Here is a 27,375-nt window from a genome sequence, read left to right as displayed (position 1 = left end):
GGGGGGTGAGGGGAGGTGAAGGGGGGGAGGGGAGGTGAAGGGAGGGGAGGTGAAGGGGGGAGGGGAGGTGAAGGAGGGGAGGTGAAGGGGAGGGTGGTGAAGGGGGGGAGGTGAAGGGGAGGAGGTGGTGAAGGTGGGGGAAGGGTGAAGGGGGGGAGGTGAAGAGGTGAAGGGGGGGAGGTAAAGGGGGGAGGTAAAGGGGGGGAGGTGAAGGGGGGGAGGTGAAGAGGTAAAGGGGGGGGAGGTGAAGGGGGGGGAGGTGAAGGGGGGGAGGTGAAGAGGTGAAGGGGGGAGGTGAAGGGGGGGAGGTGAAGGGGGGGAGGTGGGGGGGAGGGGAAGTGAAGGGGGGGAGGGGAGGTGAAGGGGGAGAGGGGAGGTGAAGGGGGGGAGGGGGGGAGGTGAAGGGGGGCGGAGGGGAGGTGGAGGGGGGGGGAAGAGGGGGGGAAGGGGAGGTGAAGGGGGGCCAGAGGAGAGGTGAAGGGGGGGGAGGTGAAGGGGGGCAGAGGGGAGGGGGGGCGGAGGGGAGGGGAGGTGAAGGGGGAAAGGGGGAGGGGGAATGGGGGAGGGGGAAGGAGGAAGGGGGAGGGGGAAGGGGGGAAGGGGGGAGTGGGAAGGGGGGAGGTGGGGGAGGGGAAGGGGGGAGGTGGGGGAGGTGGCGGAAGGGGGGAGGTGGCAGAAGGGGGAGGTGGGGGAAGGGGGAGGTGGGGGAAGGGGGAAGGTGGTGGAAGGGGGAAGGTGGGGGAAGGGGAAGGGGGGAGGTGGGGGAAGGGGAAGGGGGAGGTGGGGGAAGGGGAAGGGGGGAGGTGGGGGAAGGGGGGGGGAAGGGGGAGGTGGGGGAAGGGGGGAGGTGGGGGAAGGGGAAGGGAGAGGTGGGGGAAGGGGGGGGGAAGGGGGGGGAAGGGGGGGGAAGGGGGGGGAAGGGGGAGGTGGGGGAAGGGGAAGGTGGGGGATGGGGGGAGGTAGGGGGATGGGGGAAGGTGGGGGAGGTGTGGGAAGGGTGGGAGAAGGGGGGAGGTGGGGGAAGGGGGAGGTGAGGTGGGGGGGAGGGGAGGTGAGGTGGGGTGAGGGGAGGTGGGGTGAGGTGAAGGGGGGGTGAAGGGAGAGGTGAAGGGAGGTGGAGGGGGGGTGACAGGAGGTGGAGGGGGGGTGATGGGAGGTGGAGGGGGGGTGACGGGAGATGGAGGGGGGTGAGGAGAGGTGGAGGGGGATGAGGGGAGGTGGGATGAGGGGAGGTGGGATGAGGGGAGGTCAAGGGGGGGTTAAGGGAGGTGAAGGGGGGGTGGTGAGGGGAGGTGAAGGGGAAGGGGGAGGGGGGTAGGGGGGGAAGGGTGGGGGGGAAGGGAGGGGGGGGAGTGAGGGGGGGAAGTGATGGGGGGGTGCGGTAGGCAAGGGGGATAGGTAAGTGACAATTAATGTATCATGTGGGCGCTTGCTCCCCCTTCACCCACTGTTTGCCGGTCGTCTGTCTCCCCCCGAAACCTTCCGTCTGTTGTGGATGTCTGCAGACGGGGGCGCGTGCATGCATTGGCCGCTCCCTCACCCGTCCGCCCGCTCCCACGTGGTTCTGAGGCGGGAGGCAGTGTGTTGTGGCCACTCCCCCGGCCGTCTGTCCACTCCCCCGCTTTGTCCCGGGCGCTCGCTCCCGTGCGGCCGCTCCCCCGCTGACTCTAGCGGCCGGGGTGTGAGCTTGAAGGCAATGCGGGAAGGGAGGGCAGAGGCGCAGGGGTTGGAGGCAGCGGGAGGCACAGGGGTTTTGCGCTGGGAGGGGAGGCACAGGGGTTTTGCGTGGAAGGGGAGGCACAGGGGTGTGTGCAGGGAGGGGAGGCGCAGGGGTTGGAGGCCCCGGCGGCAGAGGTGTGCGCTGAGAGGGGAGGCGGTGGTTTAGTTACTTACCTGGGCGGGAGGTGTGTGTGTGTGTGTGTGTGTGTCACTGTTAGACCACACCGGCTAATGAGAGGTGTGCGGGGGCGGGCGGGCGGGCCAAGGGAGCCATCTCATTGGCCTGAGGCGGAGTGACAGGCCAAAGGTCCAATGCGATTGCCCCTAGACAAAGGGAGACACAGGACAAACAGACACGCATATAACGGTTTGAGAAATATATATATAGATATACAGATGCAACTGCTGGTTGTAGACTGCTTGCCAAGGAAAATTCTTGACCATCTCGCAGTAATTCGTGAGATGGTCCACAGCAGGCAGTAATGGCCCATCGGATTAACACAGCGGGGGTCCCTGCATTTGAATGGGACTCGCAGCCCGTTAGGATTCACTCAGTGTGCATTGAAAATGTACTATAATATAATATATATTATATATATATATACATATACATATATGCAGCTGCCGGTTATAGACTGCTTGCCTCGTGAATTCTGCCCTTAAACCCATCTCATGCTTCGAGATTCCTGCAGCCAGACTAATGGCCCATCAGATTAACACAGTGGGGGTCCCTGCATTTTCAATGCACACTGAGTGAATCCTACTGGGCTGCGAGTCCCATTCAAATGCAGGGACCCCCGCTGTGTTAATCCGATGGGCCATTACTGCCTGCTGTGGACCATCTCACGAATTACTGTGAGATGGTCAAGAATTTTCCTTGGCAAGCAGTCTACAACCAGCAGTTGCATCTGTATATCTATATATATATTTCTCAAACCGATATATATATATATATCAGTGTGTTTAGGCTTTGAATCAGTGTTAGTTTGTTTGTTTGTGTGTGTGTCTGAGTGTGTTAGTGTGTGTATCAGTGTGTTAATATGTGTGCACATATTTGTGTATCAATGTGTTAATGTGTGCGCATATCAGTGTATCTGTGCGTAAGTGTGTTAATGTGTGTGTCTATCAGTGAATCTGTGTATCAGTGTGCTAATGTATGTGTATCTGTGTAACAGTGTGTTAATGTGTGCGTGTGTGTATCAGTGAATCTGTGTATCAGTGTGCTAATGTATGTGTATCTGTGTAACAGTGTGTTAATGTGTGCGTGTGTGTATCAGTGAATCTGTGTATCAGTGTGCTAATGTATGTGTATCAGTGAATCTGTATATTGTTTAATGTGTTTGTGTCAGTGTATCTGTGTATCAGTGTGTTAATGTACTGTATGTGTATCAGTGTATCTGTGTAACAGTGTGTTAATGTGTGTATCAGTGTATCTGTGTTAATACAGTATGTGTGTATCAGTGTAGTGGTTAAAGAGCATCAGGTGTTAGTAAAAGGGAGTCAGAAACCTAAAAATGGCAGTCAATACCATTAACCCCTTCAATAACAAAGGGGCCAGCATTGCTCTTCGTGTTATTATATCGCTCTGCGGGTTATTATATCGCTCTGCGTGTTATTATAGTGCTCTGCAGGTTATTATATCGCTCTGCATGTTATTATATCGCTCTGCGTGTTATATCGCTCTGCGTGTTATTATATCGATCTGCATGTTATTATATCGCTCTGCGTGTTATTATATCGCTCTGTGTGTTATTTTATCGATCTGCGTGTTATTATATCGCTCTGAGTGTTATTATATCGATCTGCGTGTTATTATATCGATCTGCGTGTTATTATATCGCTCTGCGTGTTATTATATTGCTCTGCATGTTATTATATCGCTCTGCGTGTTATATCTCTCTGCATGTTATTATATCGCTCTGCGTGTTACTGTATATCACTCTGCATGTTATTATATCGCTCTGAATGTTATTATATTGCTCTGCGCGTTATTATATTGCTCTGCATGTTATTATATTGCTCTGCATGTTATTATATCGCTCTGCATGTTATTATATTGCTCTGCATGTTATTATATTGCTCTGCATGTTATTATATTGCTCTGCATGTTATTATATCGCTCTGCATGTTATTATATCGCTCTGCGTGTTATTATATCGCTCTGCGTGTTATTATATCGCTCTGCATGTTATTATATCGCTCTGCATGTTATTATATCGCTCTGCATGTTATTATATTGCTCTGCATGTTATTATATTGCTCTGCATGTTATTATATTGCTCTGCATGTTATTATATCGCTCTGCATGTTATTATATCTCTGCATGTTATTATATCTCTGCATGTTATTATATCGCTCTGCATGTTATTATATCGCTCTGCGTGTTATTATATCGCTCTGCGTGTTATTATATTGCTCTGCGTGTTATTATATTGCTCTGCATGTTATTATATTGCTCTGCATGTTATTATATTGCTCTGCATGTTATTATTTCGCTCTGTGTGTTATTATATCGCTCTGCATGTTATTATATCGCTCTGCGTGTTATTATATCACTCTGCATGTTATTATATCGCTCTGAATGTTATTATATTGCTCTGAATGTTATTATATTGCTCTGCATGTTATTTTCTCTCTCTGCATGTTATTATATTGCTCTGCATGTTATTATATTGCTCTGCATGTTATTATATCGCTCTGCATGTTATTATATTGCTCTGCGTGTTATTATATTGCTCTGTGTGTTAGTATATCGCGCTGAATGTTATTATATTGCTCTGCATGTTATTATATTGCTCTGCATGTTATTATATTGCTCTGCATGTTATTATATTGCTCTGCATGTTATTATATCGCTCTGCATGTTATTATATCTCTGCATGTTATTATATCTCTGCATGTTATTATATCGCTCTGCGTGTTATTATATCGCTCTGCGTGTTATTATATCGCTCTGCGTGTTATTATATTGCTCTGCGTGTTATTATATTGCTCTGCGTGTTATTATATTGCTCTGCATGTTATTATATTGCTCTGCATGTTATTATTTCGCTCTGTGTGTTATTATATCGCTCTGCATGTTATTATATCGCTCTGCGTGTTATTATATCACTCTGCATGTTATTATATCGCTCTGAATGTTATTATATTGCTCTGAATGTTATTATATTGCTCTGCATGTTATTTTCTCTCTCTGCATGTTATTATATTGCTCTGCATGTTATTATATTGCTCTGCATGTTATTATATCGCTCTGCATGTTATTATATTGCTCTGCGTGTTATTATATTGCTCTGTGTGTTAGTATATCGCGCTGAATGTTATTATATTGCTCTGCATGTTATTATATTGCTCTGCATGTTATTATATTGCTCTGCATGTTATTATATCGCTCTGAATGTTATTATATTGCTCTGAATGTTATTATATTGCTCTGCATGTTATTATATCGCTCTGCATGTTATTATATCGCTCTGCATGTTATTATATCGCTCTGAATGTTATTATATCGCTCTGTGTGTTATTATATCGCTCTGCGTGTTATTATATTGCTCTGCATGTTATTATATCGCTCTGCGTGTTATATTGCTCTGCGTGTTATTATATTGCTCTGCATGTTATTCTATTGCTCTGCGTGTTATATTGCTCTGCGTGTTATTATATTGCTCTGCATGTTATTATATCGCTCTGCGTGTTATTATATTGCTCTGCATGTTATTATATTGCTCTGCGTGTTATATTGCTCTGCGTGTTATTATATTGATCTGCATGTTATTCTATTGCTCTGCGTGTTATATTGCTCTGCGTGTTATTATATTGCTCTGCATGTTATTCTATTGCTCTGCGTGTTATATTGCTCTGCGTGTTATTATATTGCTCTGCATGTTATTCTATTGCTCTGCGTGTTATATTGCTCTGCGTGTTATTATATTGCTCTGCATGTTATTCTATTGCTCTGCGTGTTATATTGCTCTGCGTGTTATTATATTGCTCTGCATGTTATTATATCGCTCTGCGTGTTATATTGCTCTGCATGTTATTATATCGCTCTGCGTGTTATTATATTGCTCTGCATGTTATTATATTGCTCTGCGTGTTATTATATCGCTCTGCATGTTATTATATTGCTCTGCATGTTATTATATTGCTCTGCGTGTTATTATATCGCTGGCCCCTCCGGTAGGAAAGAGGTTACAACTTGCATTATTTTCAGTACCAGTTCTCAGAAACCAGGCAGGACTCTCTCTTACCTTACAGTTACGTCCACATGGAACCCAGATCTTAAACCTGACTGGCACATATACCTAGAAAGCAGTGGTACTGCCAGGCCGCCCGTAATGTTTAATGCCTTCTCCTTCGACAACCTCCAAGGAAGATGCTTTGCCAGTAACCATGGCAACCAGATAGAACATAGACCATAGAATCGGTATTGGCTGTTGCTAGGCAACCGATAGCTCATCTCTGTTCTTTGTTTGGCTCTCTACTCTACCTGGGGCATCTGTTTGCAATTAGCGGCCGTGAGTAAATATTTCATGGGAAACATCCCATTTAATGACATTATTCAAGATGAGAGAGAACCAATCTCCGACGTGGAATGGCGGATGCAATAGACATATTTAAGAAAAGGAAAAGTTAGACATCTTTTTAGAAAGGGACGTTATATAGGGCTGGGCCGGTTTAACCATTAGACAAACGAGGCGGTCGCCCAGAGCTGCAAACTTTGGGGGGTGGCAAGAAACTGGGGATCCCGACAGGTCCGGTTTCCAGGATGTCCCAGCTTTAGCACAGGTGTCTCAGTCAAAGCTTGAGCCTCTGATTGAGCCGCCTGCGCTGAAGCAGGGACGTATTGAGCCACCTGTGCTGAATCTTGGACTTATTGGGCCACCTGTGCTGAAGCTGGGACTCATTGAGCCTCCTGTGCTGAAGCTGGGACTGATTGGGCCACCTGTGCTGAAGCTGGGACTGATTGAGCCTCTTGTGCTGAAGCAGGGACTGATTGAGCCACCTGTACTGAAGCCGAGACTGATTGAGCCACCTGTGCTGAAGCTGGAACTGATTGAGTCACCTGTGCTGAAGCAGGGATATCCTGAAAACCTGACCTGCTGGGCGAGCTTGAGGACTGGAGTTGAGCACCCCTGGCATACGGCGTGGAATATGTTTAAAATTGTCCTTCTCACCAGCCCCCCGCCCCCAAAGTCACCCTCCCCGCCCGCTGGTGGCAGCGTTAAATCACAGATCAGATCGGATCAAGAATCTAATCCTGGGTTAATCCCGGATCTTTCTTTAATCAATTATTCGTGCCCAGGGCGGGGGTCCGCGGGAGGGGGCCCCGTCTGTCCTCTCCCCTCCGTTTATTTCTCCTGGCGTGAGCCGTTCTTTCCCTTAAAGCAACAATTCTGCTTTTTTTTGTTGTTGTCGCCGTCGTTGCGTTTCGGGCTTGAAGCCGGGGGTCTCCGGGGCGGAACCGCGTTCTTTTCGGCTTCGGGGACGCCCTGCTCCCCGAGATACGGCCCTCCTCCGTGGGGGGGGGGGGGGCGCCGGTTGCAGCCGCGCTGAGAGTCTCGCGGGCCAATCGGAAGCCGCGATGTCGTCCCTTCTTATTGGGACCTTTACACCTGCACCGCTGATACCGGCGCCCCCTACGGAGGGTCTGTATCTCGGGGAGCAGGGGGTCCCCGGGGTTGAAATTAATGGGGTTTAACGGTTTAACGGAGGGGAAATCTGTGCCGCGGGGGATCTTCTTCAAGGGCCATAAAAAGAGTAACCCGCCCCCACAAAAACATTGCCTGGGGTCACATAACCCAGGGGCGCGCAATCTTCGTGAGCCGCGCTTGCCTGCCCACCAGCCGCAGCGTTCGCGCCCCCCCCCCCCCGCCCTCCAAGGACTCTGCATCAAATTACGTTCCGTGACCCCACCAGGCAGTGCTTGGCCTTGATGGTGGGTAAGTGCAGTAGATGGCAGTGCCTGGCCTTGATGGTGGGTACATGCAGTAGAAGGCAGCGCCTGGCCTTGATGATGGGTACATGCAGTGGAAGGCAGGGCCTGGCCTTGATGGTGGGTACATGCAGTAGATGGCAGTGCCTGGCCTTGATGGTGGGTACATGCAGTAGATGGCAGTGCCTGGCCTTGATGGTGGGTACATGCAGTAGATGGCAGTGCCTGGCCTTGATGGTGGGTACATGCAGTAGAAGGCAGCGCCTGGCCTTGATGATGGGTACATGCAGTGGAAGGCAGGGCCTGGCCTTGATGGTGGGTACATGCAGTAGATGGCAGTGCCTGGCCTTGATGGTGGGTACATGCAGTAGATGGCAGTGCCTGGCCTTGATGGTGGGTACATGCAGTAGAAGGCAGCGCCTGGCCTTGATGATGGGTACATGCAGTGGAAGGCAGGGCCTGGCCTTGATGGTGGGTACATGCAGTAGATGGCAGTGCCTGGCCTTGATGGTGGGTACATGCAGTAGAAGGCAGCGCCTGGCCTTGATGGTGGGTACATGCAGTAGAAGGCAGCACCTGGCCTTGATGGTGGGTACATGCAGTAGATGGCAGTGCCTGGCCTTGATGGTGGGTACATGCAGTGGAAGGCAGCGCCTGGCCTTGATGGTGGGTACATGCAGTGGAAGGCAGCGCCTGGCCTTGATGGTGGGTACATGCAGTAGAAGGCAGCGCCTGGCCTTGATGGTGGGTACATGCAGTAGATGGCAGTGCTTGGCCTTGACGGTGGGTACATGCAGTAGATGGCAGTGCTTGACCACCATGGTAGGTAGGAGTGACTGTGGGTGTGGGACAGTGGCCAGGAGAGCAGATTATTGAAATGCTTCATTTAAGAGGCGAGTTTTAAGGTGTTACTTGAAGGTGGAGAGAGAAGGTGCTCGTGCATTCTGTGTGTGAGGGAGTCCCACAGGTAAGGGGAGGAGAGAAGGTGCTTGGTGTATTCTGTGTGTGAGGGAGTCCCACAGGTAAGGGGAGGAGAGAAGGTGCTCAGTGCATTCTGTGTGTGAGGGAGTCCCACAGGTAAGGGGAGGAGAGAAGGTGCTCGGTGCATTCTGTGTGTGAGGGAGTCCCACAGGTAAGGGGAGGAGAGAAGGTGCTCGGTGTATTCTGTGTGTGAGGGAGTCCCACAGGTAAGGGGAGGAGAGAAGGTGCTCGGTGTATTCTGTGTGTGAGGGAGTCTCACAGGTAAGGGGAGGAGAGAAGGTGCTCGGTGTATTCTGTGTGTGAGGGAGTCCCACAGGTAAGGGGAGGAGAGAAGGTGCTTGGTGTATTCTGTGTCTGAGGGAGTCTCACAGGTAAGGAAGGGGCAGAGAGGGGAAAAGCTTGAAGGCGAGAGAGAGAGCTGTAGAGGTGGAGAGGAGACAGTCCTGGGTAGAGCGCAGGAGACGGGCAGGGGCAAAGCGATGGGACCTGTTTTGTTTTGCACCACATATACCAGGATGGAGCATAGTGAGAGATTAGGGATGGGAGGTAAGGACGGGCAGAAGGGGGTAAAGCCTTAAACGTGAGGGGGAGACTTGTGTACGTGTCTGTGCCTCTGTGTGACTTTAACTAGTTAATTTACTGCAGTGTCACACTGCCAGTTACTCATTGTACACGGATTTAACGAACTTATCGTGGCGTTTGTTTGTTTGCGTATTGAGAGGTTAGAGCGTTCTTACACCGCCTGTCCCATTTATTAGACTATAAATTGTATATTTTGTATTAAAACCCCTCTTTTTGCATAAAATATAGGGGTTCTAAATGAATAAGATAGCAGTGTCAGTATCCCGTGTACAGGTTACAGAGGCAGGGTAACAGGGTAACTCCCCTCAGTATGTGTACCGGTTACAGAGGCAGGGTAACCCCCCTCAGTATGTGTACAGGTTACAGAGGCAGGGTAACCCCCCTCAGTATGTGTACAGGTTACACAGGCAGGGTAACCCCCTCAGTATGTGTACAGGTTACAGAGGCAGGATAACCCCCCTCAGTATGTGTACAGGTTACACAGGCAGGGTAACCCCCCTCAGTATTTGTACAGGTTACAGAGGCAGGGTAACCCCCTCAGTATGTGTACAGGTTACAGAGGCAGGATAACCCCCCTCAGTATGTGTACAGGTTACACAGGCAGGATAACCCCCTCAGTATGTGTACAGGTTACACAGGCAGGATAACCCCCCTCAGTATGTGTACAGGTTACAGAGGCAGGGTAACCCCCCTCAGTATGTGTACAGGTTACAGAGGCAGGGTAACCCCCTCAGTATGTGTACAGGTTACACAGGCAGGATAACCCCCCTCAGTATGTGTACAGGTTACACAGGCAGGATAACCCCCCTCAGTATGTGTACAGGTTACACAGGCAGGATAACCCCCTCAGTATGTGTACAGGTTACAGAGGCAGGATAACCCCCCTCAGTATGTGTACAGGTTACACAGGCAGGGTAACCCCCCTCAGTATGTGTACAGGTTACACAGGCAGGATAACCCCCCTCAGTATGTGTACAGGTTACAGAGGCAGGGTAACCCCCCTCAGTATGTGTACAGGTTACACAGGCAGGATAACCCCCCTCAGTATGTGTACAGGTTACAGAGGCAGGATAACCCCCCTCAGTATGTGTACAGGTTACAGAGGCAGGGTAACCCCCCTCAGTATGTGTACAGGTTACACAGGCAGGGTAACCCCCCTCAGTATGTGTACAGGTTACACAGGCAGGGTAACCCCCCTCAGTATTTGTACAGGTTACAGAGGCAGGATAACCCCCTCAGTATGTGTACAGGTTACACAGGCAGGATAACCCCCTCAGTATGTGTACAGGTTACACAGGCAGGATAACCCCCCTCAGTATGTGTACAGGTTACACAGGCAGGGTAACCCCCCTCAGTATGTGTACAGGTTACAGAGGCAGGATAACCCCCTCAGTATGTGTACAGGTTACACAGGCAGGGTAACCCCCCTCAGTATGTGTACAGGTTACAGAGGCAGGGTAACCCCCCTCAGTATGTGTACAGGTTACAGAGGCAGGATAACCCCCCTCAGTATGTGTACAGGTTACACAGGCAGGGTAACCCCCTCAGTATGTGTACAGGTTACACAGGCAGGATAACCCCCTCAGTATGTGTACAGGTTACAGAGGCAGGATAACCCCCCTCAGTATGTGTACAGGTTACAGAGGCAGGGTAACCCCCCTCAGTATGTGTACAGGTTACAGAGGCAGGATAACCCCCCTCAGTATTTGTACAGGTTACACAGGCAGGATAACCCCCCTCAGTATGTGTACAGGTTACACAGGCAGGGTAACCCCCCTCAGTATGTGTACAGGTTACAGAGGCAGGGTAACCCCCCTCAGTATGTGTACAGGTTACAGAGGCAGGGTAACCCCCCTCAGTATGTGTACAGGTTACACAGGCAGGATAACCCCCCTCAGTATGTGTACAGGTTACAGAGGCAGGGTAACCCCCTCAGTATGTGTACAGGTTACACAGGCAGGGTAACCCCCTCAGTATGTGTACCGGTTACAGAGGCAGGATAACCCCCCTCAGTATGTGTACAGGTTACACAGGCAGGGTAACCCCCTCAGTATGTGTACAGGTTACAGAGGCAGGGTAACCCCCCTCAGTATGTGTACAGGTTACACAGGCAGGGTAACCCCCCTCAGTATGTGTACAGGTTACAGAGGCAGGGTAACCCCCCTCAGTATGTGTACAGGTTACAGAGGCAGGGTAACCCCCCTCAGTATGTGTACAGGTTACACAGGCAGGGTAACCCCCTCAGTATGTGTACAGGTTACACAGGCAGGATAACCCCCCTCAGTATGTGTACAGGTTACACAGGCAGGGTAACCCCCCTCAGTATGTGTACAGGTTACAGAGGCAGGGTAACCCCCTCAGTATTTGTACAGGTTACAGAGGCAGGGTAACCCCCTCAGTATGTGTACAGGTTACACAGGCAGGGTAACCCCCCTCAGTATGTGTACAGGTTACACAGGCAGGATAACCCCCTCAGTATGTGTACAGGTTACAGAGGCAGGGTAACCCCCCTCAGTATGTGTACAGGTTACAGAGGCAGGGTAACCCCCCTCAGTATGTGTACAGGTTACACAGGCAGGGTAACCCCCCTCAGTATGTGTACAGGTTACAGAGGCAGGGTAACCCCCCTCAGTATGTGTACAGGTTACACAGGCAGGGTAACCCCCTCAGTATGTGTACAGGTTACAGAGGCAGGATAACCCCCCTCAGTATGTGTACAGGTTACACAGGCAGGGTAACCCCCCTCAGTATTTGTACAGGTTACAGAGGCAGGGTAACCCCCTCAGTATGTGTACAGGTTACACAGGCAGGGTAACCCCCCTCAGTATGTGTACAGGTTACACAGGCAGGATAACCCCCTCAGTATGTGTACAGGTTACAGAGGCAGGGTAACCCCCCTCAGTATTTGTACAGGTTACAGAGGCAGGGTAACCCCCTCAGTATGTGTACAGGTTACACAGGCAGGATAACCCCCCTCAGTATGTGTACAGGTTACACAGGCAGGGTAACCCCCCTCAGTATGTGTACAGGTTACAGAGGCAGGATAACCCCCCTCAGTATTTGTACAGGTTACAGAGGCAGGATAACCCCCCTCAGTATTTGTACAGGTTACACAGGCAGGATAACCCCCCTCAGTATGTGTACAGGTTACACAGGCAGGATAACCCCCTCAGTATGTGTACAGGTTACACAGGCAGGATAACCCCCCTCAGTATGTGTACAGGTTACAGAGGCAGGGTAACCCCCCTCAGTATGTGTACAGGTTACACAGGCAGGATAACCCCCTCAGTATGTGTACAGGTTACAGAGGCAGGATAACCCCCCTCAGTATGTGTACAGGTTACACAGGCAGGGTAACCCCCCTCAGTATGTGTACAGGTTACACAGGCAGGATAACCCCCCTCAGTATGTGTACAGGTTACACAGGCAGGGTAACCCCCCTCAGTATGTGTACAGGTTACAGAGGCAGGATAACCCCCCTCAGTATGTGTACAGGTTACAGAGGCAGGGTAACCCCCCTCAGTATGTGTACAGGTTACAGAGGCAGGGTAACCCCCCTCAGTATGTGTACAGGTTACACAGGCAGGGTAACCCCCTCAGTATGTGTACAGGTTACACAGGCAGGATAACCCCCTCAGTATGTGTACAGGTTACACAGGCAGGATAACCCCCCTCAGTATGTGTACAGGTTACACAGGCAGGGTAACCCCCTCAGTATGTGTACAGGTTACACAGGCAGGGTAACCCCCTCAGTATTTGTACAGGTTACACAGGCAGGATAACCCCCCTCAGTATGTGTACAGGTTACACAGGCAGGGTAACCCCCCTCAGTATGTGTACAGGTTACACAGGCAGGATAACCCCCTCAGTATGTGTACAGGTTACAGAGGCAGGGTAACCCCCCTCAGTATGTGTACAGGTTACAGAGGCAGGGTAACCCCCCTCAGTATGTGTACAGGTTACACAGGCAGGATAACCCCCCTCAGTATGTGTACAGGTTACAGAGGCAGGATAACCCCCCTCAGTATGTGTACAGGTTACACAGGCAGGATAACCCCCCTCAGTATTTGTACAGGTTACACAGGCAGGGTAACCCCCCTCAGTATGTGTACAGGTTACAGAGGCAGGATAACCCCCCTCAGTATGTGTACAGGTTACACAGGCAGGATAACCCCCCTCAGTATGTGTACAGGTTACACAGGCAGGATAACCCCCTCAGTATGTGTACAGGTTACACAGGCAGGATAACCCCCCTCAGTATGTGTACAGGTTACACAGGCAGGATAACCCCCTCAGTATGTGTACAGGTTACAGAGGCAGGATAACCCCCCTCAGTATGTGTACAGGTTACAGAGGCAGGGTAACCCCCCTCAGTATGTGTACAGGTTACACAGGCAGGGTAACCCCCCTCAGTATGTGTACAGGTTACACAGGCAGGATAACCCCCTCAGTATGTGTACAGGTTACAGAGGCAGGGTAACCCCCCTCAGTATGTGTACAGGTTACAGAGGCAGGATAACCCCCCTCAGTATGTGTACAGGTTACACAGGCAGGATAACCCCCCTCAGTATGTGTACAGGTTACACAGGCAGGGTAACCCCCCTCAGTATTTGTACAGGTTACAGAGGCAGGGTAACCCCCCTCAGTATGTGTACAGGTTACACAGGCAGGATAACCCCCCTCAGTATTTGTACAGGTTACACAGGCAGGGTAACCCCCCTCAGTATTTGTACAGGTTACACAGGCAGGGTAACCCCCCTCAGTATTTGTACAGGTTACACAGGCAGGATAACCCCCCTCAGTATGTGTACAGGTTACAGAGGCAGGGTAACCCCCCTCAGTATGTGTACAGGTTACAGAGGCAGGATAACCCCCCTCAGTATTTGTACAGGTTACACAGGCAGGATAACCCCCCTCAGTATGTGTACAGGTTACAGAGGCAGGATAACCCCCCTCAGTATTTGTACAGGTTACACAGGCAGGATAACCCCCCTCAGTATGTGTACAGGTTACACAGGCAGGGTAACCCCCCTCAGTATGTGTACAGGTTACACAGGCAGGATAACCCCCCTCAGTATGTGTACAGGTTACACAGGCAGGGTAACCCCCTCAGTATGTGTACAGGTTACACAGGCAGGATAACCCCCCTCAGTATGTGTACAGGTTACACAGGCAGGATAACCCCCCTCAGTATGTGTACAGGTTACACAGGCAGGATAACTCCCCTCAGTATTTGTACAGGTTACAGAGGCAGGATAACCCCCCTCAGTATGTGTACAGGTTACACAGGCAGGATAACCCCCCTCAGTATGTGTACAGGTTACACAGGCAGGATAACCCCCCTCAGTATTTGTACAGGTTACAGAGGCAGGGTAACCCCCCTCAGTATGTGTACAGGTTACACAGGCAGGGTAACCCCCCAGTATGCAGAATAGGGAATCCCCCGGGTCTGATACTGTTTCCTGGCGCTGGAGGGAGCTGCAGGTGTGTGACTAGCACAGACTGGGGGGGGGGGGGGGGGGTTATAGACAGAGGGACAGTCTACGGGTCTCTGGTGCAGGAGGGGTTAATGCCTCTCCCAGCTGCTGGTGACAGTGTAAGCCCGTTACATGTGCATATGTGTGCGGAGATTACACACACAGCCACACACAGCCACACAGACACACAGCCACACACAGCCACACAGCCACACACACACACACACACAGCCACACACAGCCACACACACACAGCCAACACACACACAGCCACACACACACACACACAGCCACACAGCCACACAGCCACACAGCCACACAGCCACACAGCCACACAGCCACACAGCCACACACAGCCACACACAGCCACACACAGCCACACACAGCCACACACACACAGCCAACACACACACAGCCACACAGCCACACACACACACACACACAGCCACACACACAGCCACACAGACACACACACACACACACAGCCACACACACACACACACACAGCCACACACACAGCCACACACACAGCCACACACACAGCCACACAGCCACACAGCCACACAGCCACACAGCCACACAGCCACACAGCCACACACACAGCCACACACACACAGCCACACCGCCACACAGCCACACAGCCCCACAACCACACAGCCACACACACACAGCCACATAGCCACACAGCCACAGCCACACCGCCTCACAGCCCCACAACCACACAGCCACACACACACAGCCACACACACACACACACACACACACACACACACACACAGCCACACAGCCACACAGCCACACCGCCACACAGCCACACACACACACACACACACACACAGCCACACACACACACACAGCCACACACACACACACACACACACACAGCCACACACACACACACACACACACACACACACACACAGCCACACACACACACACACACAGCCACACACACACACACACACACACACAGCCACACACACACACACACACACACACACACACACAGCCACACACACACAGCCACACACACACAGCCACACACACAGCCACACACACACAGCCACACAGCCACACAGCCACACAGCCACACACAGCCACACACAGCCACACACACACAGCCACACACACAGCCACACACACACACAGCCACACCGCCACACAGCGGGGTCTGTTACTGATCTGTGAGAGATAGCTCTCTGCCACTCCTACACCCCATACACACAGCCACACACACACACACACACAGACACACACACACAGAGACACACAGCCACACAGCAGGGTCTGTTACTGATCTGTGAGAGATAGCTCTCTGCCACTACTACACCCCACACACACAGCGCTCTGCCACTGCTACACCCCATACACACAGCGCTCTGCCACTGCTACACCCCACACACACAGCGCTCTGCCACTGCTACACCCCACACACACAGCTCTCTCCCACTACTACACCCCACACACACAGCGCTCTGCCACTACTACACCCCACACACACAGCGCTCTGCCACTTCTACACCCCACAAACACAACGTTCTGCCACTACTACACCCCACACACAGCGCTCTGCCACTCCTACACCCCATACACACAGTGCTCTGCCACTGCTACACCCCACACACAGCGCTCCGCCACTGCTACATCCCACACACACAGCGCTCTGCCACTCCTACATCCTACACACACAGCGCTCCGCCACTCCTACACCCCACACAAACACAGAGCTCTCCCACTACTACACCCCACACACAGCGCTCTGCCACTACTACACCCCACACACACAGCGCTCTGCCACTTCTACACCCCACACACAGCGCTCTGCCACTACTACACCCCACACACAGCGCTCTGCCACTCCTACACCCCATACACACAGCGCTCTGCCACTGCTACACCCCACACACACAGCGCTCTGCCAATGCTACATCCTACACACACAGCGCTCTGCCACCGCTACACCCCACATATAGCGCTCTGACATTCCTACACCCCACACACACAGCGCTCTGCCACTGCTACACCCCATACACACAGCTCTCTCCCACTACTTCACCCCACACACACAGCCCTCTGCCACTGCTACATCCCACACACATAGCGCTCTGCCACTACTACACCCCACACACAGCGCTCAGCCACTACTACACCCCACACACACAGCGCTCTGCCACTGATACATCCTACACACACAGGGCGCTGCCACTACTACACCCCATACACACAGCGCTCAGCCACTACTACACCCCACACACACAGCGCTCTGCCACTGATACATCCTACACACACAGGGCGCTGCCACTACTACACCCTACACACAGCGCTCTGCCACTACTACACCCCACACACAGCGCTCTGCCACTCCTACACCCCACACACAGAGAGAGCTCTTACCCCCATACACAGTGCCCCACACACCGACCTCTTACACCCCACGGACAGCGCTCTCATACCCCACGCACAGCGCTCTCATACCCCACGCACAGCGCTCTCATACCCCATGCACAGTGCTCTTGCATTACTACCCCCCCCCCCCCCCCACACACACACACACACACAGAGCTCTTACAGCACACACACGACGATCTTATATTAATAAACCCCCCACATACAGCGGTCTTACACTACTACACCTTCCTCCTCCCCCCCCCCCCCCACAGACACACACACACGCAGACACACACACGCAGACACACACACACGCAGACACACACACACGCAGACACACACACACGCAGACACACACACACGCAGACACACACACACGCAGACACACACACACGCAGACACACACACACGCAGACACACACACACGCAGACACACACACACGCAGACACACACACACGCAGACACACACACACGCAGACACACACACACGCAGACACACACACACGCAGACACACACACACGCAGACACACACACACGCAGACACGCACACACGCAGACACGCACACACGCAGACACGCACACACGCAGACACACACGCAGACACGCAGACACGCAGACAGACACGCAGACACACACGCAGACACACAGACACGCAGACACACACACAGACACACACACAGACACACACACAGACACACACACAGACACACACACAGACACACACACAGACACACACACAGACACACACACAGACACACACACAGACACACACACAGACACACACACAGACACACACACAGACACACACACAGACACACACACACAGACACACACACACAGACACACACACACAGACACACACACACAGACACACACACACAGACACACACAGACACACAGACACACAGACACACACACACAGACACACACACACACAGACACACACACACACACAGACACACACACACACAGACACACACACACACACACAGACACACACACACACAGACACACACACACACAGACACACACACACACACACAGACACACACACACACACAGACACACACACACACAGACACACACACACACAGACACACACACACAGACACACACACACACAGACACACACACACACAGACACACACAGACACACACACAGACACACACACAGACACACACACAGACACACACACAGACACACACACAGACACACACACAGACACACACACAGACACACACACAGACACACACACAGACACACACACAGACACACACACAGACACACACACAGACACACACACAGACACACACACAGACACACACACGGCTCTTATACTTAAATAACTATTCTAACAAAAATAAGAATAATGACAAATAACAGCGAAAATGCCTTTCTATTAATAACATGCCGGGCTGTGCAGGGAGTTAGATATCTGGGTGAATACTAATAGTTATAGAACTGGACAAGGACACGTTCCTGCCCCGTGCATCCCAGGTACAGGTGATTGGGGGGGGGAGGGGGAGGGACTGTAGCACGTGGTCAGAAGATCCTCAGAAATTCCCCCCAAAAGAATATTGTGGAGGTCAGGAATAGTCAGGAATCATCAGAATAAGTTCTGTAAGACAAAAGGAAGAGTGCCAAACTAATTGTATATTAAAGGTACAATTCACCCCAACCCCAACCCCTTGTCTTCTATGGAACCTACAAAGGGCTAGAACAAGATGGCCGTTGCCACGTTACATGCGTTAGAGTAGCAGCGCTCTTTTTAGGCTGCGTCCATGCCGTGTTGGTGCTGAGTGGGCATAGCGCGGTCAGCACAATCAATTATAATCTGTCCGGCCATGCTCACACCGCGCGCGGGACCGTGCGCTAGGTGCTTGCAGAGACAGATCAAATTGTGTTTGAGGCGCCCTTAAGGGTCACATGACCTCCTCATGAGCTCCTCCTTATGAGCGCGGTCAGCGGCACAGGGGGGACGCAGCCTAAGGCCTGGGACATAGTGAATAAAACAGTGCGGAGACGCGCTGAGGCTCAGGGAAAGCGGTGCTTTCCCTGGCCTTACACAGCGCACTGTCAGGGGGCGGGTCTGGGGGCGGGCCAGTGGCGTCACAGAGCTGGTTCGCCCTCATTGGGCGAACCGCTCACGTGACCGGCCCTGCGCTCCGGCAAGCGCCAAATTTGAAATCTTCCTGAGACCCACGCTTCCCCAAGCGTGCGGACGCGTGCGCGAGGCCCTGCTAAAGCCGCTCTCATTGCGGCTGCAGGGGCTCAGTGCCGAGCAGGAGCACGGGTCAGCGCATAAGCGCTGACCATGCCCGAGGCCTTAGATGTTGAACTAATCTCTCTACTTTCCCATGTCACCCATCTCATTAACATATCCTAAACATTGGGACGTCCCCCTTTCATTTACATATGCACATTAAAGGGATAGAGAAGGTGCGCGAGCTTCCTGGCTCTCAGAAGAACCCCTCACCCCTCACAGTACTGTTACTTACCCTGTTACTCACCCTCCTTACAGCCTCCAAATCTTCATCCTGCGTGCCACCCACAGGCACGCTAATACCAAGGCCGTGCCCAGCAGAAGATGACCGCTAACCCTATAACTATCCTCCCAGCGTGCTGTAATACACAGTATGAATGAGAGGGTACAGGTGTTACCTTCCTGATCCTATAGCTCCCACCCTACAGAGTTATTTATTATGAGTGAGATTCTGATTATGAGGGTGACCCCATTTAAGTCTCTTGGGGAAAAGGGCCACTGATGTTTAAGAAAGTGATCCTATAAAAGTGTATGTGTGCACCTATGTGTAACAGGACAATCCTATTGAAGTCTATGGGAGCACCTGTAGTCTATAACAGATCCTATTGAAGTCTATGGTGGAACCTGATGTGTGTAAGAGGGTGACCCTATTAAAGTCTATGGGGGAATCTGATGTGTGTAAGAGGGTGACCCTATTAAAGTCTATGGGGGGAATCTGATGTGTTTAAGAGGGTGATCCTATTGAATTCTTTATGGCAACTTATGTGTCTCAGAGTGTGAGCCTATTGACCAGGGTGATCCTACTCAAAACTGTAGGAGTACCTAGGGTGTGTTAGAAGGTGACCTTGTGTTTAAGAAGATAATTCTGGTGAAGACTATGGGAGCAGCGGATGTATAAAAGGAGTGGTGCTGGTGTGAGGTGATATATATGGGTAAATGATGTGTACAGGATGGAGATCTAGATCCTAGTCAATCAATCAGAAACAGAGGATGAAGATACCCCATTGAATAGCAACACAAGGTGTGTACCTCTTAGGGTGGTACAGGATGTGTCTGTGTGGTGAAGTCGGTAGTTGGTGAAGGAGCAGCAGACGTTTTGATCTCTCTTCACATCTAGTACCAGATAACTTCTGACCTCGAGCAGCTCCTCCCCATCCGGGGATTGTATGGTGTTCATGGCCTGGAAGGTCCCCTGTTTCCCATCGTGCCACTGTACCAGAGCAGTGGGGTATCCCCCCCTAGCATGACATCGTAGCAGGACACTGGAGCCCAACACGATGGTCTGCATCTGGGGGAACCCGTAGGGCGCTGGAACGAGAGTCAGAGAACCGGATTCTGTGAGAGAGTCCAACTAAATAGAACGTTTCTGTCCTTTTATAGTTTGGGTCAGGTGATGTTGCTCATGAAAAATGGACTATTCTCATTGTGCTTATCTATCTGTGACCCTCCCTGCCCGGCGTCTAGGGAGATTATATTGGGGTCTATTGTATGGCTACTCCATGTGGGTTACCTATACTCAGGGGCTGGATTCAGCTGGCTGGGCGAGGAGGTAGCTAGGTTTGAGAATAATGGGCGCCAGTAACTTTTGAAGTACAAATATCATTTATTCGTGTTCCCAAGCACAGGGACCGCTCATACACTTATTAATAATGTTGTATGGTATTTTATAACAGACAGACATGAAGACAGTTCTTCCATCAGTGCCCACTCTTAACTTAACTTAACTTCTCAACTTTGACCTAGTTGCTACCGAGTAAATGGGGGACCCGGCCCCCCGTACTGCTTCAGAACCATCACCGGTATCACTCTGATTATTTGGGGGCCCCTACGGGAATCCTGGTGGGTCTTTCTTACTTGACCCGGTACCTGATGCCTGATTGGGAACTGCCACTAACACACAGACTGCTGAGGAATATTAGCGCCGATCCGCGGTTAGAGTTGATCCACCGGCACCCGAGAGTCATGTTTTCTGAGGCCCTCTATGGCGTGCCGTATTCCATTCCTTCTTTCAGGGTTCCTAACTTACCGGGTGCTGTCCCTATCATACAACATAATAAACAAGGGGGCCTGATCTATATTATTATGTGATAAACATTGCCCATCTACTGTCCCCGAGGCTCCTTTCCTCATGTCTTCCTGGAACCTAACCTTCTAAAATAGTTCCTCCTCCTTATATACCCCCGCGTGACGTCTGGATCCCCATAGCAACCCAGGGTGGGGCCCAGCATATAATAGCCATGTTAGTAACCCTTTAGGGAGGGGTGTATATCTCTATCTGTGTATCTATCTCTATAATCTACCTATCCATCTACCTCTACATATATATATACTAGAGTGTTCAGTGCTATAGGCTGTGCAGTGGGTACTAATATATTTACTGACCTTCTACTCCAGGGGGGCTCAACTGCAATCCTCAAGGACCACCAAGAGGTCAGGTTTTAAGGATATCCCTGCTTCAGCACAAGTGGCTCAATCAGTGGCTCTGTCGAAGACTGCACCACCAGTGCTGAAGCTGGGATATCCTTAAAACTTGACCAGTTGGGGGTCTTGAGGACTAGAGTTGAGCACCCATGTTATAGTCTGTCCATCTCACCCACCTGAGACCTCCACCACCAGCTCATTCATCGCAACGCTCTTGTTCTTCACGAGGCACAGGCAGATGTATCTGCCCTGGTCGGCCACCCCTACGTGCAGGAGAGTGAGCGAAGCGTCCCCCTTCTGGATAAGATCTGGGAACATCTCCATCCGGTTATGCAGGCTCTCTACTTCGGGAGCAAGGCCCCAGCCGTGGTGATGGTAGGAATAAATCGGCACATGTTTGAGGGACTGAGGTTGGTGGAACCAGTACAGAGAAAACGTTGCGGTCCTACCCGTCCGGGGCACTTTGCACGGCAGAACCGCGTCCGAACCAGAGAGGGCGCTGACTATTTCTTCAGTGGCATCTGGAACATTGACTTCATTTTTACGCCTTATTGTCTCTGCTAGGTTCAACTTTTATTAACCCTTTCACTGCTGGAGAGCGCACCAGGACGATTTTAGGGATGGAGAAAAAAGATTCTCTCTCCCCAATCCTCCCTCTCTCCACCATCCTGTCTCTCTCTCTATCCCCCAATCCCTTCTCTCTCTCCCCAATCCCTTCTCTCTCTCTCTCCCCAATCCCTTTTTCTCTCTCCCCAATCCCTTTTCTCTCTCCCCAATCCCTTCTCTCTCTCTCCCCAATCCCTTCTCTCTCTCCCCAATCCCTTCTCTCTCTCCCCAATCCCTTTTCCCTCTCCCCAATCCTTTCTCTCTCTCTCTCCCCAATCCCTTCTCTCTGTCCCCAATCCCTTCTCTCTCTCTCTCCCCAATCCCTTTTCTCTCTCCACAATCCCTTCTCTCTCTCTCCCCAATCCCTTTTCTCTCTACCAAATCCCTTCTCTCTCTCTCCAATCCCTTCTCTCTCTCCCCAATCCCCTTTCCCTCTCCCCAATCCCTTCTCTCTCTCTCCCCAATCCCTTCTCGCTCTCCCCAATCCATTCTCTCTACCCAATCCCTACTCTCTCTCCCCAATTGCTTCTCTCTCCCTCTCCTCCCTCTCCCCCTCACTATCCCCAATCCTCCCTCTCCCCAATCCTCCCTCTCCCCCTCTCTATCCCCAATCCTCGCTCTCTCCCTCTCCCCCTCTCTATCCCCAACCCTCCCACTCTCCCTCTCTATCCCCAATCCTACCTATCTCCCTCTCCACCTCTCTATCACCAATCCTCCCTCTCTATCCGCAATCTTCCCTCTCCCCGTCTCTATCCCCAATCCTCCCTCTCTATCCGCAATATTCCCTCTCCCTCTCCCCCTCTCTATCCCCAATCCTCCCTTTCTATCCCCAATCCTTCCTCTCTCCCCCTCTCTATCCCCAATCCTTCCTCTCTCCCCCTCTCTATCCGCAATCCTCCCTATCTCCCTCTCCCCCTCGCTATCCCCAATCCTCCCTCTCCCCCTCTCTATCCCCAATCCTCCCTCTATTCCTCTCTCCCCCTCTCTATCCCCAATCCTCTCTCTCTCCCTCTATTCCTCTCTCCCCCTCTCTATCCCCAATCCTCCCTCTCCCCCTCTCTATCCCCAATCCTCCCTCTATTCCTCTCTCCCCAATCCTCCCTCTCCCCCCTCTCTATCCCCAATCCTCCCTCTCTCCCTCTCTCCCCAAGCCCTTCTCTTTCTTTTGATGTGTTCTCTCCTGCGATGGGAAACAGTAGCGCTGCTTTATAAAGGGTCGCTTCCCCTGGGACCGCTGAGGTACACTTACCTGCACGGCGAGTCACAATAACGAGAATCAGTGCAGGGACCATGAGCCTCATCTGTAAGAAGAGAGACCGTGCAGGAGGTGGAATCCAGACACAAACATGGCGTTTATTAAAGGAGACGGGGACCTACTGTATATCATGGGCCTGGTCACAGGTACGCAGAACGGTCACCTCTCACTGATTGTCTGTGAGTATCTCTGACTTGGAGTCAGTCTCACTGATTTTCTAGCATCAATGGAGTCTCACTAATATATAAAAAAGTACTTTCCCCCAAAAATGCTCATTTTTGATTGTATGTATGTATGTGTGATGGTGCTATGTGTGTGTGTGTATGTATATATATATATATATATATATATATATATATATATATATGTCTGTGAATTGCCTGTATTCCCCTGCTCATGTAATGTAACCATGTATTGTTATATGGACATACCGATACCTGAAAACAAGAGGTAACTCTCAATGTATTACTTCCTGGCAAAACATTTTTATAAATAAATAAATAAGTATATATACATACACATACATAACACAAACACACATGCATGCACACAAAGCACAATCATACTAGATACACACAAAGCACAATCATACTAGATACACACATACATACAACAGATACATACAGTAGCGACATCTTTTATTGCACTAAATGCCGGCGGCATGCCGGGATCTACCCCAGCTGCCGCCAGTAATAACCGCACGCCGCCGCCGCCGCGTTTCCCCCACGCACCCCCCCTCCACTTCGCGCGCAATTTACCCCCACTTCCGGACCCCGAACCCGGCTTCTGCTCTGCCCCTCTGCTTCCCCGCACCCCCGCTTACCTTAATTTGATCTCCAGGGGTGTCGGGGAAGCCTGGGGAAGACGGGGAAGCCGGGCGCGCATGTGACTGTGACGTCACAGTGCGCCGCCACGCGCCGCGGCTACCCGCTTCCCAGACGCATGCAGCCGGCGGCTTTTACTCGAATAAAAGCTGCCGCTGCTGTACACACATAGCCATCAAACATGCATGCATCTTACTATATATTTCTGAAAGCATTGTATGTTTCTCTGTCTGCACTGTCCCTAGCGGCAATCTCATTTGTCCCTTGGCCTGCCCGCCCCCGCACACCTCTCATTGGCCTGAGGCGGAGTGACGGGCCAAAGGTCCAAACACACACAGCACCTCAACTTCCACACCCCCCACCCTCCCTCTCCCGGTGCCCGAAATAATTCGGCACGGTGGGTCCCTTAGTCCCGGAGTCCCGTTGTCCGGTTGGGCCTGCGCGGTTGATGGGGGAGAGTGTGATCACTAGGAGCCGTTGGTGCGGCTGCTGTGGCGGCCGCTTGATCCCCTCCTGCTCGACGGATGCAGTGCCGCCTCCATCACAGCAGGTGGTCGGTGGTGGTTTGGCGCCAGGTTAAGTGTGCTCGGGTGGGAGCGCGTGTCTCCCGCGTGGCGGGTGGGGGCTCCGGCCGTAATCGGGGGCGGGTGCGCAGGTTCCCCCCGCGCGGTGCAGCCTCCAGCACAGCAGGAAGGCTGTGGTGGTGTGTTTGGTGTGTGGTGGGTGGCGCCGGGGGAGCCTCTGACTAACGGCCTACCCACAGGCCCTTCGTGCCGGGGACCGAGGTGGGGGGGGGGGACAAGCACCGGGACAGAATAACGCTAAGCCCACACCACTCACCGCTCACAGCCGCCCCACACGCACACAGCCACTCTGCTGTTCTCCTCACCCCGCGGGATGGGACGCCGACCGCCGCCAACCAGGGTGAGGTGGGTGAACGGTCACGCGCGCCGGAGAACGAGGTGAGGGAGGGGGGACAAGCGTCGGGAAGATTTGCGGAGCGCCGCCTTCTCCTCCTCACCTGCGGGACCGGGGAGGGGCGAGGGGGGGGGGAAGGAGTGCCGGGGACAGGGTGACCCCAGCGCCGGAGACAGGGGGGTGGGAAAACAAGCGCAGGGGACAGGGTGGGACAACCACCGGGGACAGGGGAGGGAGAATGATGAGGGCCGCAGGGGGGGGAGAGTGATGTGGGGTGTAGGGGGGGAGAGTGATGTGGGGTACAGGGGGGGGAGAGTGATGTGGGGTGCAGGGGGGGAGAGTGATGTGGGGTGCAGGGGGGGAGAGTGATGTGGGGTGCAGGGGGAGAGTGATGTCGGGTGCAGGGGGGGAGAGTGATGTGGGGTTCAGGGGGGGGGGGAGTGCCGTCTGGTGCAGGGGGGAAAGACTGATGTAAAGTGTCCCGGGGGGGAACCGAGCTGGGAAGGGGGGGGGGCAAATAAAGCTAGGAACGGGGGAGGGGAGCGGAGACAGAGGGGGAGCAGGAAAATGTACTCCCGGGCAACGCCGGGTATATCAGCTAGTATATATACAGTATACATAAACACATAGCACCGTCAAACATATATATATTATATATATATATGTCTGATGGTGCTATGTGTTTATGTATATATATGTATGCATGTTTGATGGTGCTATGTGTGTATGTATCTATGTTGTATGTATGTGTGTATGATGGTGCTATGTGTGTATCTAGTATGATTGTGCTTTGTGTGCATGCATGTGTGTTTGTGTTATGTATGTGTATGTATATATACTTATTTATTTATAAAAATGTTTTGCCAGGAAGTAATACATTGAGAGTTACCTCTTGTTTTCAGGTATCGGTATGTCCATATAACAATACATGGTTACATTACATGAGCAGGGGAATACAGGCAATTCACAGACATTTCATGGACAGATACAGTTAGACAATTGGGTACAGGGGATAAAGAGCTGGTGAGTTTCAGATTGCAATAGCTTTAACATCACCAAACATCAGCGAACGGCTCACACCCTTTAGCTGCGCCAAAGGCTGCCCGCCTTTGAGGCGACGCAGATGTATACGATAGTATTTTGTGTGTTTGTATGATGGCATTGAGGCCATTATAGAAGTAACAGGAAGGGGATTTAAAGTTCTTTTTCCAAATGAGAATTGGGAAGAACAAAAATGAATGTTTTAGATTTTTAGGAACGCGATGTTTCCCTTCTTTTCCCCAAAAGCAACGCGTCGCTGAACCCCGTGACAACCAAAGGGTTAGGGCCTGAGCCATTAAAACACCAAACCTGGAGAATTAACGACTATTTTAAAAAAGGACGATGGGTGGCCTTTATTTAACCATCGATTCGGTAAGCAGGTGCCATGAATACCGGCAGTCGGTAATGAGAGGGTAACATTTGGTGAGACAAAGGCCTACGGCTCCCGCTCTCACCTTACATCCTGCCGCACCCAGGATCCCGGGAAACGGATTGGTACTTATGATAGCGGCGGTAGTGATGCTTCCCTAAGAGATGTAACCGACTCTGCCTGGCATACACTGAGGATGCTCTGGCAGTAACCATGGCAACCAGGTAGCATCCAGACACAGCAGCGTTGCTAAGCAACAGTGGTCCACATCTTCTGGCTAAACGTGGTACAGGATATAGTGGCTAGAGAAGAAGTAGTGGCACCGTGCCTATTTTTTCTTTCGTACATTCATTAAACCCTTTCCCTGCCAAAGGGTCGAGCTTCGCAAAAAAAGAAAGTGAAACTCTAAGGGGCTTATATGTATGTGTGTGTGCGCGTACAGTATGTGTGCGTGTGTGTGTACAGTATGTGTGCGTGTGTGTGTACAGTATGTACGTGCGTGTGTGTGTACAGTATGTGTGCGTGTGTGTATGTACAGTATGTGTGTGTGTACAGTATGGATGTGCATGTGTATGTACAGTATGTGTGTGTG

General features: G+C 51.7%; 1 protein-coding gene across 1 annotated transcript in view; it reads right to left on the bottom strand.

The window, feature by feature from the left end:
* Positions 1-27,375, bottom strand: part of LOC142476413 (CD276 antigen-like) — a 37,569-nt gene extending 10,194 nt beyond the window's left edge. Inside the window, exons 1-6 of the mRNA XM_075581794.1 lie at positions 26,869-27,375; positions 23,625-23,676; positions 21,946-22,290; positions 20,378-20,656; positions 19,604-19,707; positions 5,970-6,023 (exon numbers count right to left, since the gene is read on the bottom strand). Coding sequence (XP_075437909.1) covers positions 5,970-6,023; positions 19,604-19,707; positions 20,378-20,656; positions 21,946-22,290; positions 23,625-23,676 — 834 coding nt within the window. The 5' untranslated portion in view covers positions 26,869-27,375. The remainder of the gene's footprint in view (positions 1-5,969; positions 6,024-19,603; positions 19,708-20,377; positions 20,657-21,945; positions 22,291-23,624; positions 23,677-26,868) is intronic.

Source organism: Ascaphus truei, unplaced genomic scaffold (assembly GCF_040206685.1).
Source record: "Ascaphus truei isolate aAscTru1 unplaced genomic scaffold, aAscTru1.hap1 HAP1_SCAFFOLD_1585, whole genome shotgun sequence".
Lineage (NCBI taxonomy): Eukaryota > Metazoa > Chordata > Amphibia > Anura > Ascaphidae > Ascaphus > Ascaphus truei.
Note: the sequence above shows the minus strand (reverse complement) of the source record. Positions and strands in the feature narration are given on the sequence as shown.